The sequence below is a fragment of the Apis laboriosa genome, unplaced genomic scaffold (genome assembly GCF_014066325.1).
Source record: "Apis laboriosa isolate Shangri-la unplaced genomic scaffold, ASM1406632v1 scaffold112_cov148, whole genome shotgun sequence".
NCBI lineage: Eukaryota > Metazoa > Arthropoda > Insecta > Hymenoptera > Apidae > Apis > Apis laboriosa.
Window position 1 is genome coordinate 2138705 of NW_025220865.1, and position 17266 is coordinate 2155970.

A 17266-nucleotide genomic window follows, 5' to 3' on the forward strand; every position below is an offset into this window, starting at 1 on the left:
TTTTTTGAAATTATTATAATTAATATGTATATAATGATTAATATTTATTATAATTAAAATTAATTATGCAAAAATTGATCTTTCTATTTTTGAACTCAAAATAAACAATTAGAACTTATTAAATATTGTCTCAAAAGTTTTTAAAAATTCATTTTTTTATATTAATAAATAATTTTTAATTTTCTAAAAATTTAATCTCCTTAATTTCAAATTAATTTTTATATCTAAAAAAAATAAAGTTTTTAAATAAAGTTTTATTTATTTATAATTAAGAAACATTAATCGTTATATTATATTATATATATTATATTATCGTATATTATATCTTCATTTTTGATCTTCATCTTCTTCCTGCTTTTTTATGATTCAAATATAAATGTTATGAAATAATTTAAAATACTTGTAAGTTTCTATCAACATCGTTAATTGATTCATTTACGACATACCAATTAAGCATACGATACAATATACATACCTACATATGTAGATTGTGTATCAGTTTGATTGGAATGCGATATAATTGACCTTGGATTTGTGGCGGTTAATATGCAAGGCGTCAAGGTTACGAAACCAGATATTAACGTCAATAAACGTGTTACATTCAATATCGAGAATATTGTGACACGTGACTCGACAAACTATGTATGATCTAGCAGAGAGTGATATTAGCGACCGCGATCCTCGATAAATCTATTACTAGAAATCCTTTTGTACGGTATCTTGCTTTAAAGATACTGGAATTTCCATCAATTTGTGTTAATGATATCATACGGTATAGTGTTTGAAATATAGGATATATGAGCGAAAGTACTGTGAATTCTAGGTGGTTATACTATGTGCATGTTACAGTCAATTACAAAAGTTTAGTACAAATTTTTACACAAAGTTTATACATAGAGAAATCTAACCTAAAAAAATTTTCAGTGAAAATTTCAATGTATATAGAATATAATGAAGTAATTTCTTCTGTGAAATATCATATCATAAAAAGAGTGAAATTAACTTTTAAGTTTAAAAATTTATTTATATTTTGAATATAATTTTATATTTATTTTACTATTATTAAAATATAAAACTTTAAGAATGTTAAAAATGAATTTTAAAAATATATTTGACAAAAATTCTATTACACTATTAGATATAGATACAATTTTAAATTTAATATCTTTTTAAAATATATCATTTAGTTTCATAAATAGTTCATATTGATTATCTTTTTGAAATTTTTTTTTCTCGTATTAATATTAAATATTTAGAGTATAATTGTACTTTAGTTTATTGTTATATTATAACAATAATACATTCTATAATCATAAAATTTTTATCCATAATTTCATAATTTTATTAAGGTTATAGTATAAATATAATTTCATATATAAAAATAATATAGTATAAATATAAATTCATACAATTTTAAATGTCATATGATATTAGAAAACATTCGTATTAATATTTTAGATTAAATTAATTTTAGTAGTATTTAATTTCGATTTATATTAATGCCAAAGAAATTATAGAAAATTATCCAGATACTTAAACAGCTTTTCCACCGATTCGGTAATTATCACGATATATATTTAGCATAATATTTGTTCGAACTTTTCTAATTACCGAACTTAAATAATTAGACAAAATGACTTCAGATGGTTTTAATATCTCGAAGTATTAAAGGCATTAGAGCCTGAATTATTTAAATTTTATGCATTATATTTTACGATAAATACGAGAAGGCATAACATTAAGAATGAATATTATATGATGTATGTATTACCATTACAAAAATCGAATAAAATCGCAAGTTTTATATTTTTTTTTTCAATCGATATATCGGTGTTTCTTAAAATATTTATGGTAAACCACGACATGCATATTCTGTTCGATTTCAATCACGTTTTTTTCAAACGTTATTCTTTTAATTTAAATATTCAGATAAATCTCAAACGTACAGGTTTATGAATTTTCAAAATTATTGCTCTCGGTTTCATTCGAGTTTCACTTTTGCACGTAAATTAATTTCTTTGAATTACATACTCGAATTACATACTCCATCGAATAAAAGAAATTTATAAAATTGTGCATTTAGGATTTTTAAATATTTTTAATTAAGAATAAAAAAATAATAAGTATATCTTCATATACATGTATAATAATTAATTGAGGAATTCAAAGGATAAAAATAACAAATGATTCTCTTATTTTATGATAATTATATATAATTGATCGATAATATATTATATATAATATATATCATAATCAAAAATAAATCATGCTCTCACAAATTAATTATGTTATAGAATTAATTACAACATAATTATGTAATGAATTATATCTATAGAACAAATTAATTATAACAGTCAAAATTAATTATTACAAAATTAGTTGTTAATTATAAAATTAATTATAAAATTATTTTACATATAAAAATGACCAAACAAAAAAGGACTAATTTCTGCGCAGTCCAAAAGGAATTAAGCCTCAAGTTTCTGTGGTGACTGCCGGTTTCGGGGATGCGTTGACCACAGCTTTGGATGTCATGACATTCGCCCATGATCTCGACTTGTCCACCGCAACGGAAGGAATTCCAACCAACATCGATGCCAAGCAATCGAAATCAAAGAGTGCTATCAAGGAGCAGACGAAATCGATGATAAATAATCAGGAGAACATGACGACGAACATAGGACCACTGAAATCGACCACGGAAAATGTGGACGATCAGGCGAACAATCCTAGGGAAATTAAAAAAATAACTAGCCAGGCTGCAGCCGTACACGAGATGAATTTAAAAAACGCGAATCGTAAGTAAAATGAATATCTATTAAAAAATTAATTATTAAGAAAAATTTTAAAAAGAGAAATATACGTTTTATGAATTTTTCAGAGATGTTTGGTAATTTTCTTTTATAGATATGTTAAAAATTTCTTTTAAATATTTTGAATGAAAAGAAATTATCGAGATAATATTTAATATATAATATTTTTATTTGATTTTGACTGTATTTTATTTTGCTGAAGAAAGTTTATATTAATATAATGAAAAATGATTAGAAATTTAATGATTAGGTTAGGTTGTGAATTTAAAATGAATATTTCAATGGATGAATAAAATTAGAAAAATAGTTTTAATAGCAATTTTATAATTATAATTATAATTATAATTATAAAATTGTATTTTTAACAAAGGAATTATGTATATTTTTAAACATCTGACTTTAATTAGATTAAATTATATGGAAAAAATTCAATATTAAAATAAATATTTGTATTTTTAAAAGAATATTTTGATAGAAACATAAATATAAACTCTCATTTCAATTAAAAAATTCATTCTGGTAAAATATATTTTATATAATATATTATATATTACAAAATCAATTCAATATTGAATAGTTCTCACTTTTTAAATTTATCGAGCAAGATCGATTTTAATTAAAATAAAGATATAATAAGATTAAGGTTTTTAATTAAAATAAGGATTAAACGAACAATCTTCCTTTGCTTTTAAAACTTCTCTTTGCCAATTATAAATAATTACACCCTTTTAATACAAAAGGGACACAATAACAAATATATATGTATATGTATATAAATCTTTCTTTGAACTGTTTTTTATATATCTCTTCATAATTCGTTCGTTAAAATTTTACAATGAAGAAAAAGAAGAAAAAGAAAAAATTAATAATACCATAATTAAATCAATTCTGCATGAATACCAATTTTCATTTAATTTATATGGATAAATCATAAATGATTTACCAAGATCTATTTTCCAAATAGTATATTTTCCATATAGTATCATCCATTTATAGAATAATATCGAGGAGTGGAATAATTAAAAAGAAAATTCGAGATAGCTAGAATCAAGTTCGACTAAATATTTCAAGTTTTATTTCACTTTAGTTTGTTATCAAGTCTCGTTAACTCAACACTTAATTAAATCTTGCAAATTCTTTCCTCAATCATTATGCTTGCATAATGATCTGTGCACATACAGGGTGAATGCTTTGAAATCACTTATGACTCGATATTATTTTAAAGAGAAGATGAAATGTCAATTTTAATCAAGATAATTTGTTAATCAAAACGAAAGGATTTATCGATTAATTTCAAAAATAATATACTAAGCAGAAAATAATGTTATCTTTCTTTCATTTGTCGAACATATCATTATAATAATTAATTAACACAATTTTAATCTAATTGTATTTTTTATTTAAAAATTGTAGTATTTTGTTATTAGTCTTTTTAATTGTCAATTTTATTTTAAAATTTCCATTAACGAAAAATCTTTTTTAATTTTTTTTTTTTTTACTAAATTTTACTTTCACATCAGGTTATAGGTTTTAATTACTTTTCAATGGATTTGATTAAAATATATTTTTTAAGTATTAAATATTATTTGACATATTTTTTTATCAAAAAATATGTCTGTTAATTTATATCAGTTTTATCTCATTATTTTTAAATGATTATTAATAGTTTAATATATTTATTATTCAAAATAGAATTACATTTTTTAGAGATCTTCTCATATCTTGTTAAATTCATTATCAGAATAAATTAATTGAATATATACATATTTTTTATGATATTGAGAAAATGCACAAATATTTTTAAGTATTAAACAAAAATGAAACAAATATACTTTTTATGTCTTCATCAAAATTAAATTTCATTAAATTTTTGACAAAACTTTCTAAAATAATTCCATTTTTTCTCATTTCCACGCTAAAATTTAATTTTATTAAATTATTACCACAGGTTCACAAAACTCGTTTATTTTATTATCTTTTTCAATTAATAAACTTCCATTCCTGTTGAAACTAAAAATATATATTATATTCCTAACTATATCAATACTTTTTGCAAATACTTTTAAAATATTTAAATGTATTTAATAATAATAACAAAAATGTAAAAATATAATGTAGATTAAATTATTACAATAATGAAAAATAGAACAATAATACTTCTCCAATTCGCAATTTCCATTATTTTAAATTTATATTAACATATAATACTTCTTCAACTCATAATTTACCAAAATTGTTTTAAATCCTATCCTTAAATATCTTACTATTCACTATTCTTCATAAATATTATTTTTAAAACTTACGTTCAATATTTCAACTGACACTTTCCAAAATTATTTTTAATATTTTTATTACACAAATATTTTCATTCCTCAATATTTATGATATCCTTGATGGATATCATTTTCAAAAACTAATATTTAACATATATATTTTTTATTATTTAAATTTTTAATATTCGCACGCTCAAATACCTACCACTATACAAGCAAATACAAACAAACAGATGTACACACATAAAGACTTGATTAACGTTTCGAACAGAAACGTATTTCAAATATTTTGTAGCATCGTGCGATGCTGTTTCCGTTGTCCTTGATCTCATTTCCGCCCACGAGCCAACATAACAAAATGTCACTGTTTCAGGCATCGGTACACAACAAGCATTCCCCATTTTTTTCCCCACCACGAAAAATAATTCACATTCGTCAGGATTTAACGCAGCTTTGCCAACTTTTATTACGATCATGGTCGCTTTGTATGCACCGCGTTAATAAAACTTGGGGGAAACATAGTTCCGCGCATTAAAATAATGAAAATCAGTCTATTTTCGTTGTGCGGCGATGGATTTTCAGAGGAAACGGATTTTCATTAAAAATCGAATGTCCGCATCGTGAAAATGATGATTCAAACGTAATGAAAAAAAAAAAAAAAAAAACATCTGCTTTGCTGGATTTTCGTTATCCATTGATTTTCGAACGAATAAATTCGAGAAAAATATGTAACGATACGTATCCAACTCATGTGTGCATCGTACCGTGTATATAGTTCCTTATTTGAAGGTCGAAAGAAGAATAAATAAGATAAATTATTGAACTATTATTGTAGAATTTGATAACATGATCATCAGTTTGTACAAAACATAATAAATTCATTTAAAATTATGAAACTAAGAGAATTGTTAATTTTGATGAAAACAATTGAATACTTAAAATATTAGAATCAGCTTGTAATATCTAAATATTTATTTTATGTATAAATGATTGTAAGTAAAGTGATGTAATAAAAATAAATAGATATATATAATTATATTTCTATCTTAATAAATTATAATATAAATTTTGTCGAAAACATTTTCAATAATCAAATATATAACAAAAAAATATGAAATTATTCATGAGTTTCATTGTTCTGGTGTTAATATATAAACATCATATTATGAACGATTCAGATTGATTTATATCCAGCTTGAATGTCAATCTCTAGAAAAATAAGTTCGTTGAGTAATATTGTTTTATAATTTGATATTGTAACTTTATCAATTTTGAAAATGATAAACAATAATGAAATTGACAGAACATTTATAAAGAAAAATTTAATTAAGTATTGGAAAAGGACTAAAGCAACTTTTCTGCATCCAACAATTATAATTAGTGTAAAGATGAAGATGAAAACGTGCTTATATCTGTAAGATTTCTTTTCATTATAGAGATATTGAAAGGATTCTTTCCATGTAATTTAATACTTCTTTGTTCCTACCCCCGTTATTTGTTGTTGGATGAAGTTTATTTGAATGGTATTTGTTTCAGAATATTGATCTTGGTGACAAGTTGAAATTTTTGTAAATAAAATAATATAGGATTATTTTTTTGTTTAGGATAAATAACGATGCAATTTTATTGTTATTTTTGAATATTCTTTTTGGCTTGGAATATATGTTAAAAATTAATTAATTGTTTTAAGATAACTTTTATTTCATTTTTAATTTTTTTAATTGAAAAATTCAATGAAATGTTAACGAATAATTTTTGAAATATAATTAATAAATACAATTTCAATAAGTATTACATTACAAAAATAAATCTATAAATTATCTCATCTTTGAATTGAATTTTACGAATGTCTAATCTTATTTAAACAGCAAGTATAAACATTAAAAATAAATAAATAATAAAATATTGTAAATAGTAATATAAATATTATATATAAAAATTATATAATATTATAAATATTAATATGTAAAAATTAAAAAAATGATTTTACAATAAAAAAACTGAATTTTTGAATAAAGCAATTACATATTTTCATAATTACATAATTATAAATACAAAGTAAAATATATAATCTATGCTTGAAAGGCAATATCTTTGAATGTCTGATTTTAAAAATTTTAGATTACAAGAATTTCAATATTCAAAAATTCAAACATGGTCTTGAAAATAATACATATATCCATTTTTTTCAATGTTTATTTTAACAATCCATATGTTTCACGATACATTGAATATTTAAAAAAAAATATCTCGGAATACATATACATATATTTGTTCCAGATTCGAGCGTGACCGAGGATTTTCAGGATCCGCTTTTGGAACTTGTGATTGCTTCCGAAAATACGAACGATCCCGAAACCCTGCTCGAAATAGCGAAACGTGCCGCGGCGGGCTTCGAAACAGAAACCAGCTCTAAAATAAATCTTCAAATTTTAGAACAATTCACGATGACGAAGATACCTATGGAGGAGAAGGTCAGCGTTACGAGGAAACAATATTTCATCGAGTCGAGTGACAATGACTTTGGAGGTGATAACAAAATTATTATATGACAAAATTATTTATTATTTTTATTTTGGACAACAAATTCATTAAATTTAATCTTATGAAATTTTATTTAATACTTTGATATTTTAATTTTTAAAAAATGTCGAATCTAGAATTAAAATTCTTTTAGATATTTAATTTATTCCTTGAAGAATTGATTCGAATCTTTTTCAATGAAGTGAGAAAATAAATATATTTCAGAAAAAAATTTTATTTAAAATTTGATTTACTTCACAATTTATATTTTTGTATAGAACCTAACCTAACTCTAAAGAATAATACATCACAAATAATGGATCTTCTCTTGAAAATTTTTATTGTCAACGAATAAAATATCTGAGATATATAAAATAATTATTATAAGAAAAGATTATAAATATCATCATTAAAATGTTTAAAGTATTTCTATAATTAAATTATTCAAAAACTAAATTACCTCGACAGTGAATTTCACTGGAGAGCGTCATGTGAATTTCATGAAAATTGATTGTCTTATCGCAGGCGACAACTTACTCGGGACTGAGGCCCGTCTACGTAGAATAAGATCAGCGAACAACAGATTTATCACGACACGTAGACGGTCACGGAACGTCGACGACGACCTGTCATCCACATCTTCCACGTCTATGGACAGAAATCCTCGATATCAGTCGTTGCTCAACGGCCATGAAAACTCGATCGACCATCCAATCGAGAGTCGAGAGTGTTCCATAGAAGCAATTAACTCGCAAATAAAGCAGAACGAACCATGCGAAACAGTGAAGGCCAAGGTCCAGAAGAGAAGACCAAAAACGGCCAAAAATAGGTACGTCGTTGTCTGAAACAATGATCACAATGATATTTACAACGAAATTTATAAATTTGTAAATTTGAAACATATTTTCGAAGCAATTAAAGAAAAAAAAATTTTTTTAATTTTTTAATCTATGGATAAAATTTAAAGTTATAGAATTTTTTTTATAGAAAATTCTTTATTTTATAAACTCAGATAATATTATTTTGTACATTCGCTATTTATTTTATAATCGCTATTATTTTATAATAAATATTTATTTTAAAATTTGTTATTTTTTTTGTTAAAGAATTTTTTAATTCAGCTTCAGTTTATTTTTTAAGGTTAGGATTTCGTTACTAGAAAATCACTAGGATTAATTAAACGATGAAAGTAATTGTATTAAGAGTATTAAAAGATTCTTTTTTGCAAAATTCGATTTCGTTTCAATTAGTTTATACTTATCGCACAGCAATATTGCATGAGACATCTGACATTTTAATTCATCTATATGTCAGTCATCTATATATTCTTCAACTGTCATCGATCCCCATTATTCATTTCCACACCGTTCAAACGTTTCATAAAGACGTACACACGTAACAAAACAATTATCATTTAAAGAATATTGGAGAATGGAAATCCGTAGTACGGTTGAACAGTCTTCTTTGATTTTAATGAAATTTCATCGAGGACTGCGCCGCGAGTATGTCCAGCAGAGAAATGAAAGTATAGAAAACATACAATTTCCTGGACCAAGCTGAAAAAGTAATTACAACATAATAGCCCGAGTTACAATGTTTCATCTCGTTTGTGTTAAGCTACGACCCAACAGAGACACACATAAAAATATACAGGGTGTTCATTGCCAAGATTTTTCAAGGTTTAAAGTTTTTTTTAAAAACTATAATAATAAAAATTTCCAAAAAGTTTTATTTAAAATAATAAAAAAAAAAGAAATAAAAATTATAACTGATATTAAGAAAAGCTCAATGATCTTGGAATGATTTTATGCTTATAAATTTAGATTGGTTTCATAAGAATATTAATTTGCTAAAAATCAGACTTTTAAAGAGATTTATCTATGTAATTTGTGTTATCTCAAGATTAATTAAACAAATCTTGTTATTATGATTTTATTTTTACATTAATTAGTTTTCTCACAAAGAATTAAATTCTTCCTAGTTCAGTTATAATTTTGAGACACCCTATATACAATCAGACTGAAAACAGAAGTACAACACAATCAACAATCGATTCGTGTGCCGACATATCGAGGCATGGGGTACACGCAATATTGGAACATAGATTTCCTATTTAGATTTGTCGAATGTTTCCTTCCACTATTTTCCGGTACAGAATCGGGGAACAGACAGATTCGTTTCCGTACTCGTGGATGGAATTAAGAGACGGGGTTTCATATTATTTCGCGCGAGTGAAATTGCGTAAAGTTTGCTGATATACGATGATATAGATGATGAGTATAATTGGAAAGGAAAGATAATTCTATTTGATTTTAGTTATATATTATTTTGATTTATAATTATATCGATCCGTATTGCTGTAAATAAATGGTAACTATATTCATTTATTTCTACAATATTAAATTAATAATTGGTTACAAAACAGTCTGTTATTTATTGAAAATAATAATTGTAATATGAATTTATTTTTTTAAAGATTTATGAAATTTAATAAAATTAAATAAAATTAGAAAACAATCTGATATTTATTGAACGTAATAATCAATTTTTTTACCATGTTAAGCGATTATGTTTGATGGATAATTTATAAAAAAGAACATTTCCATAAAAACGGGCGATTTGCGTGACATTTTGTCTGCAAATACGTAAGATTTATTTTCAAATATTGTAACAAAAACATCTTGCATTATATCCGCGAGATAACAACTAAGCACTGTGAGCAACAGACAATGATTTCATTGTGACGATTAATCACTGCAGTGTATAGTAGTCTATAGTTTCGAGTGACTAGTTTTCCTGTAGTCTCATTGTTTCAATACACGATTACTTGGAAATTGAACAATGAAAAATTGTGTATCTTAGAAGTCATAATTCTTAATAGAGTTAACTGAAGGTCGATTCTTTTTGAAACTAAAAGTTGAGAAAAAAAAAAAATGAATTTATGAAAAAGTCGAGTAAAATTAGATAATATTGTATTTGAATCCGATTTAAATTATCTCATCCGAATTCTTTCGATTTATCCCAAAGTTCGACTTTCGGAATTACGTAACCATTTATTTTAAACGAAATTTATCATTTTATTCGTATTATATAAAAAAAAGCTATATTTGTCATCCTCATTAATATCTCATTAATATTATCATTAATTCTCATTAATATTAATGCAAAGTATATAATATAACAAGTTAAAGAAATTTTTAATATTAAAACTTGTTAATCGCATCAATCGTTCCATCATTCATGTTATCCAATTTTTTATTCAAAGTTCTAAAACAAATGATGAATATTTCATCTAACAAAATGATGGATAGCATTTTCTAAACAAGCATTGTAAATTAATATTTCGCAAAATTTCGAATTTTCTATTATGATATGTAATAATATGTAATATGTACAGTTCGCGTATGTTGGAGCGTTATAGTTGGTTTTCGATGAAATGTCAACGTCCCTTGTAATTATTCCATGGAATTCGATGCGCCGATAAATTATTAATCACTCGTTAATAATTCTTCTTTAAACGGACGTGACGGGACAACGAAATCGGATCACGGAGTATCCAATCGTTCGATAAACAGTATTCGAAATCACGCGAGCGCGATATTGCACTCGCAACATGTGAAAGAAGGAATTTAAACGTTTTGGGAAACGATATCGGTGATATCGGCTATTATTAAAGGCAAATTGAAATGTTTTGCTTTATTACACGGGATAAAAGTGAAGTGAGAGGATAAATCGAGATTATGTCATAAAAGCCGAACAAGAGAAGTGAATTCGCGAATATTGGCACAATGGATTGGTTGTTTATTCGATTTGGGTCTACTTTAATTTGTTTCTTTTTTTAGTATTGGAAGATAGAGAAATATAAATAAAGAAATGAGAAATAAACGAATACTTTCATTTTCAAAAAAATTATTTATTTGATAAATGAAAACAACAATTATTATGTATACTGAAAATTATAAAAATTATATTAAATTGAAATTAGCTAATATATAAATATACTTGAAAACTTTTTAAACTTAATCTATTTAAAAACAAAATTCTGAATGAAAAAAAAATAATTATTGAAACATCATATACAATATCACATACAATACAAAATTCAATTCACGATATAAATCTATTTAAGACAAATAATACAAATCTATTTAAGAACTCGAGATGTATTCAACTTCCATTTAGCATGCACCAAACCTAACCTTTAAATAGAAAAAAAATATTTATTTTACAACATGCACTAAATTACAAGTTTAAATCATAAAAAAATTAAAAAATAAATAAATAAATAAATGAAGAAAAAAAATTCTTTCAAATTTTCTTACTAAAATAACAAATCCCAAAAAAGTCCAGTTCCAAATCGCAATCGAAAGCAATATCTGCAATATTGGTGCAACTGTGTGCACATGAACACAACTGGGTTGACCATTCGTTTAATGGTTTCTCTGTTCGGTACGATGCATGCACAGGGTATCGCCGAAGGAAATAGAGAAGGCTAGTCCGAGGAGAAGAGAATCGATCGAGCGGAATAAGGCGGTTTCACCGACAACATCGCCCACGGATCCGCTCGAGCCATGGAGCACACGCGGCATTAAGGACATGAACACGATATTGGCTTGGGAAGAGACCGCGCCGGACAGTCCTTAACGAAACTTTACGATATTATGCACCGTGTAACTCCAGCTAGTCGACCAACCGACAAAATGCCACCTTGTTTTTGCCATCCTCTTCGTCGAAAACTGAAAACCCGTCTAGGGAAACTCGAGCTCGTTCGAAACTCGGCTTAGAGATTCGAAGGTGTTATGGGTTCTTCGACGATTCCATGGTAACTTCTAGGGAATATTGTGAAAAGAAGTTTGTAAATTGGATATACACGATTTACATTACAGTTTTATAATTTAATATTAAGAAAATTATATATTTTGTATCTTAGAAAATAGAATCGTTAAATAACATATTAGTGTACAGAGAAAGAAAATTTGTAAGTTAAATGTGCGTTTGATATTAAGAAAAAAGTTTTATAAATTAAGAAATAGAATTATTAAATATGTTAATATAACGAAATTTGTAGGTTAAATGTGCATATTATTATTAAAAAAGAAATTTTGTAAATTAAGTAATGAAATTAAATTTTACTTAATAAGATAGATTTAAATTTATAATAATATATATAAGACAAATTATAAGATACTTTATTTGGAAGCATTTTATAATAAAAAATTAACATGTACTTGCAAATGACACGTTTGGAAAATATTACTTATTAATTGATGAATCTATAATTGATATTAAATTAATACTTTTAATATCCAAGTTATTGAATTTTGTATTATTTTCTATATTATTTTCTATTTAAAACTTATTATTATTTTCTATTTCATACTTTTTTGTTATAAATTATTTGATCTTATTTGAACATGTATGCTTGTTATTTTCTTACTAAAGAAATTTCAAAGAAAAATATTTTTTTTTTTGTTTTGAATATTAAATATAGTAAATAGAGTAAATATCAATATTCTTTTTTTTTTGTATTTAAATCTTTTTTAAAGAAGTTACTTTTTGTATAAAATTATTTCTTTATATTATACAATCTATATTTTTTATATTATCTTTTATATTACATATTATTTATTATATAATCTTTTCTAATTATTAACATTTATCTTAAACTTCTTTTTAGAAAGAAATAATTAAGTTTAACATTATCATGGATTAAATTAATTTTTTTTTTTTACTTTTTTTTAAAATAATTTATTTAAAAAAATAAAGTTAAAGTTTTATAATTTCTTTATGTGAATACGAAGAAATTAATTATATTAGAATAATTTATTTGAAATCATTTAACTTTTATTTGAAACATTTTTTTCTATGAATAATAACAGTGACATAAATAAAAATAATAATGTTAACTGATATATTTTATGTATTCCTAAAAAACACATAAGAAGTAAGTATTAAGTATAACTATGTATTAAGTAAATATAAAATAGGTAAACAATTATATATTTAGATATAACCAAAATGATGAAAAAAATGTTTTAATAATATGATAGAAAGTTAAATATAAAAAAGATAAGTATATTACAACAGGTAAATATTTCAAATTTCAAAAAATTTTTATGTGTTACTTTTTATAGAATAATATTTTTTCTACTAAAATTAAAAATGTGAAAAAAAATTTATGTTTCAGAATTCTTGAAAAAACTTTGATGCCAAAAATTTTAATTTTGTATTAAGAAAATATAATTTAATAGGAGATGGCACGCAAAATTTTTTAAAAATTTCTAAATCCAAAAATTTTTAATTAAATTTTTTTATGAGAAAAGGTGGTACGCGAAATTTTTCCAGGAATTTCAAAATAGAAAAGTTATCTATATCTTATTTGTTACATTTGATTGCTATTTATTTGAATTTTTAATCGTTTGTTTAACAGTTTGTTGTTAATTCTACAAATATTTATACAATTTTTTTATACTTATTTTTTGCAGGATTTTTTTCATTTTTCAATAGTTTTCTTAATTTTAGAAATATTTATTTTTTATACATTTAAAAAAATTATATTTAAAAAGAGCTGCCATTTTTTTGAAATATTTAACATTTTTAATTTTTTTTATTCTGGAAGATTCAGTAATATATATGACCCAATTTTAATTTTCTCATTTATTTTTCATAATATTAAAGAATCTGAATGAAAATTGAATAATTCAAAAAATAATAGCTGAATTTTTTTATCTAAAAAATTTATTTTATTGAAAATTTCAGTAAAATTTCAATCCACTTTTTTTTTTATTATTATTAATATAAATTTGTAAATATTATTCTTATTATATTAATATTTGTCAATATTATTCTTATTCTCTTTCATATTCGATTCTCAAAAATTTATTTCGTAATACTATTCTTTTATAACTCATTCCTATATTTATTTCAAGCAAAGTTATTAAAATACTTACGAAAAGTTTCTCACTATGATCTACTATTTACAAGAATGAAAAATATATTGTACAAAGTTACGAACTTTTTCTTTTCGAAGTTATGCTCTTTGAAAACCGCGCGCAAAGTTCCATCGACTTCTCCGTTTAATGATCCAGATATAGTATAGTCTTTGTACGATAAAAAAAGCACAGAAAAAAAAGGAAGAAAAAATATATGAAACTGTATAATTGTAAATATTTCTTTTTAGAATTTCAATATTATATGTATAATTTATAATACTTTCCTTAAGCATCCTAGTATGATTCTGAAAAAAATTTTCTTTCAGATTCTTGCATATCTAGGTAAATTCTTATGTACATAAAAGCATTGATGCGTGCGAGATATAGAATTTAACGTCAAGGAGTTAATTTGTTTTACGATCGATCTTAAAATATCCATGATAGCGCTTCACTTAAAACCTTAAATACTTTGACACTAAAATGTCAATAATATTGACAATAGTGGTTTTTCCAATATTTTAAATGTTATTTCTAGTTTTTCAATATTTTAAATATTATTTTGATTTTCATTATTTGAAAGTCGTATCATAAACACAACGCAACATATACGATTATATTGAATTGAACTTAATGCAATTACCTAAACATGCGGTAGATGCATTAACTTAAAACATTTATCATTTTGAAAAAAGTCCGTGAATTAAGAACTCGGGTACAAACGATACGCAAAAGTTTCATAGGTGCTTGATCTCAATAGCATGCAACAGCAATTAGTCCTCTTATCGGTACAATTTCATTAATAAACTATGTTACTGCCCTATTTTTACTGTCTGGAGACCAATGTAATTATGTGTACCAACGTGACGTATAGAATTATCATAGATTTGATATGCGTGTAGAGAAAAAAAGAAAAAAAAAAATATTGAGAATTGTTTTACCTATTTCTTCTATGGAAATAATTTACATATAAGCAAGATGAAAGATTAAATGAAGAAATAAATTATTTTCAAGATATTTCTTTATTTTTTATTAATAATCATTATTTACAGTATTTTGAGTTTATTTGATCAAAATAAATTTTATATATAATTGTACGTATAAATAGAAGTAGAACATATAAAATATTTTTGATCTGACATGAATTACTATTTCTAGAAATTTATTTATTTATTTTTCTTGAAATATTTTATTATAATCTTGATTTATCTTTCTCGAGATCGATTATTTTGGTTATAAAAATTTATTAACTTAAGATTAAGATATATCACAAAATGAAAAGAATTAAATTATTTTAATAATTTATTAGCTAAAATACAAATTGAATTCTCATTGATAAAGTAACTGATAATATTTATTTATTTAAAAATCTTTCCAAAAATAGAAAAATTAACATTTAATTTAAAATCGAACCAATTTCAATCTCTATTAAAAAACATTTTAAAGATCACACTTTTTCAAACGTTAAAATATACATTACCAACTTAATTTAAACGGATATATAATAATCACAAAATATTAAATAAAATAATATTTTTAATAAAAAAAAATTAATTTTCATTTTCACTTGATTATTTAAATTTCAACAGTTTCAAATATATAGTGCAAGAAACAACATAACCTAATCTAAAATTCAAGAAACTTGACGCACATCATATTTTTCTTATTTCTCTTTTTTCTTTTTCTCTTTTCACAAACGAAAAAAAGTATCGAACAAAATATAGAATTTCAGTTACCTATAAACCTTTCCTAATCTTTCTTTTGTGGTAAGGTTGTTGCTATTCTAACGAAACCATGAATGAAAGAAAAAGAAAAAACAATATAAGGAAAAGGTTCGCCGACTCGAAAAAGTTTCCGCCTCCCGCGCGTATTGAAACAGTAATGATATGGGAAGAAGACGGTGGGATAACGAAATGAAAACACGTGCTGAACATCCGAGAATCGTCCAACTTACCGGTGAGTTGCGTCAACGCCGTTTACGCGTTATAGCGGTTTCGCCTGGGGAGCTATATGGCAGCGCTATGCACCGGAACTTCCGGTGTATAGTCGAAATAAAAATCCGACAGAGCATAATTGAGCACATAAATGCTTGTAAATACACGAATTGTTTTTGAGCTTTATAGACGTAATTAATTAAGTAATATTATTTTTTTTAAAGAGATTCACTAGAAATAAAGTATATAAAAAATTGTAAATAAAAAATAAAAGTAAGATTAGAAGTGATTGAAATAAATAAAAATAATTTCATTTTATATTGATTATTTTATTTAAAATTCTAAAAGATTAAAAAAGTTAAGATGAAAAAATAAATTATAGTCACTTTTTTTAATCAACGTAAAATTTTCTAAAAAAATTAGTTATTTATAAATTTTCAAATTTTATGTAATAAGCTTGTCAACTTTAATAACATATAAAAGAATGTATTAAACAATTTCACGCTTAAATAGAACAATTGTTGGAAAGATAAAGAAATTAATTGCGATTATAAATTATTACGTTAGTGTTTTATTAATTTATCAGACTGGCTTTTTTGTGTATTTTTACTATAACAGTTGATTTTGGATAGTGTAACTGTTCAAATGTATATTCTTGCATATTTCGCATGAAATATACGTTTAACACAATGAACATATTTTACTAACTGGTATTTCTACTTCGTGACGTAGAAATTACAAAAAGCAAATGCTCGTTTAAAATATTTAAATGAAAACATTTATTCATTATTTGG

At 24.0% G+C, this 17266-nt stretch overlaps 1 protein-coding gene across 3 annotated transcripts in view; it reads left to right on the forward strand.

Moving 5' to 3' along the window:
• Positions 1-12491, forward strand: part of LOC122711734 — a 48836-nt gene extending 36345 nt beyond the window's left edge. For all 3 annotated transcript variants that reach the window (XM_043930749.1, XM_043930766.1, XM_043930758.1), the window contains 4 exons: positions 2458-2798; positions 7367-7615; positions 8135-8438; positions 12076-12491. In XM_043930749.1, the coding sequence (XP_043786684.1) occupies positions 2458-2798; positions 7367-7615; positions 8135-8438; positions 12076-12253 (1072 nt within the window). In that variant the 3' untranslated portion in view covers positions 12254-12491. The remainder of the gene's footprint in view (positions 1-2457; positions 2799-7366; positions 7616-8134; positions 8439-12075) is intronic.
• Positions 12492-17266: the final 4775 nt, after the last annotated feature.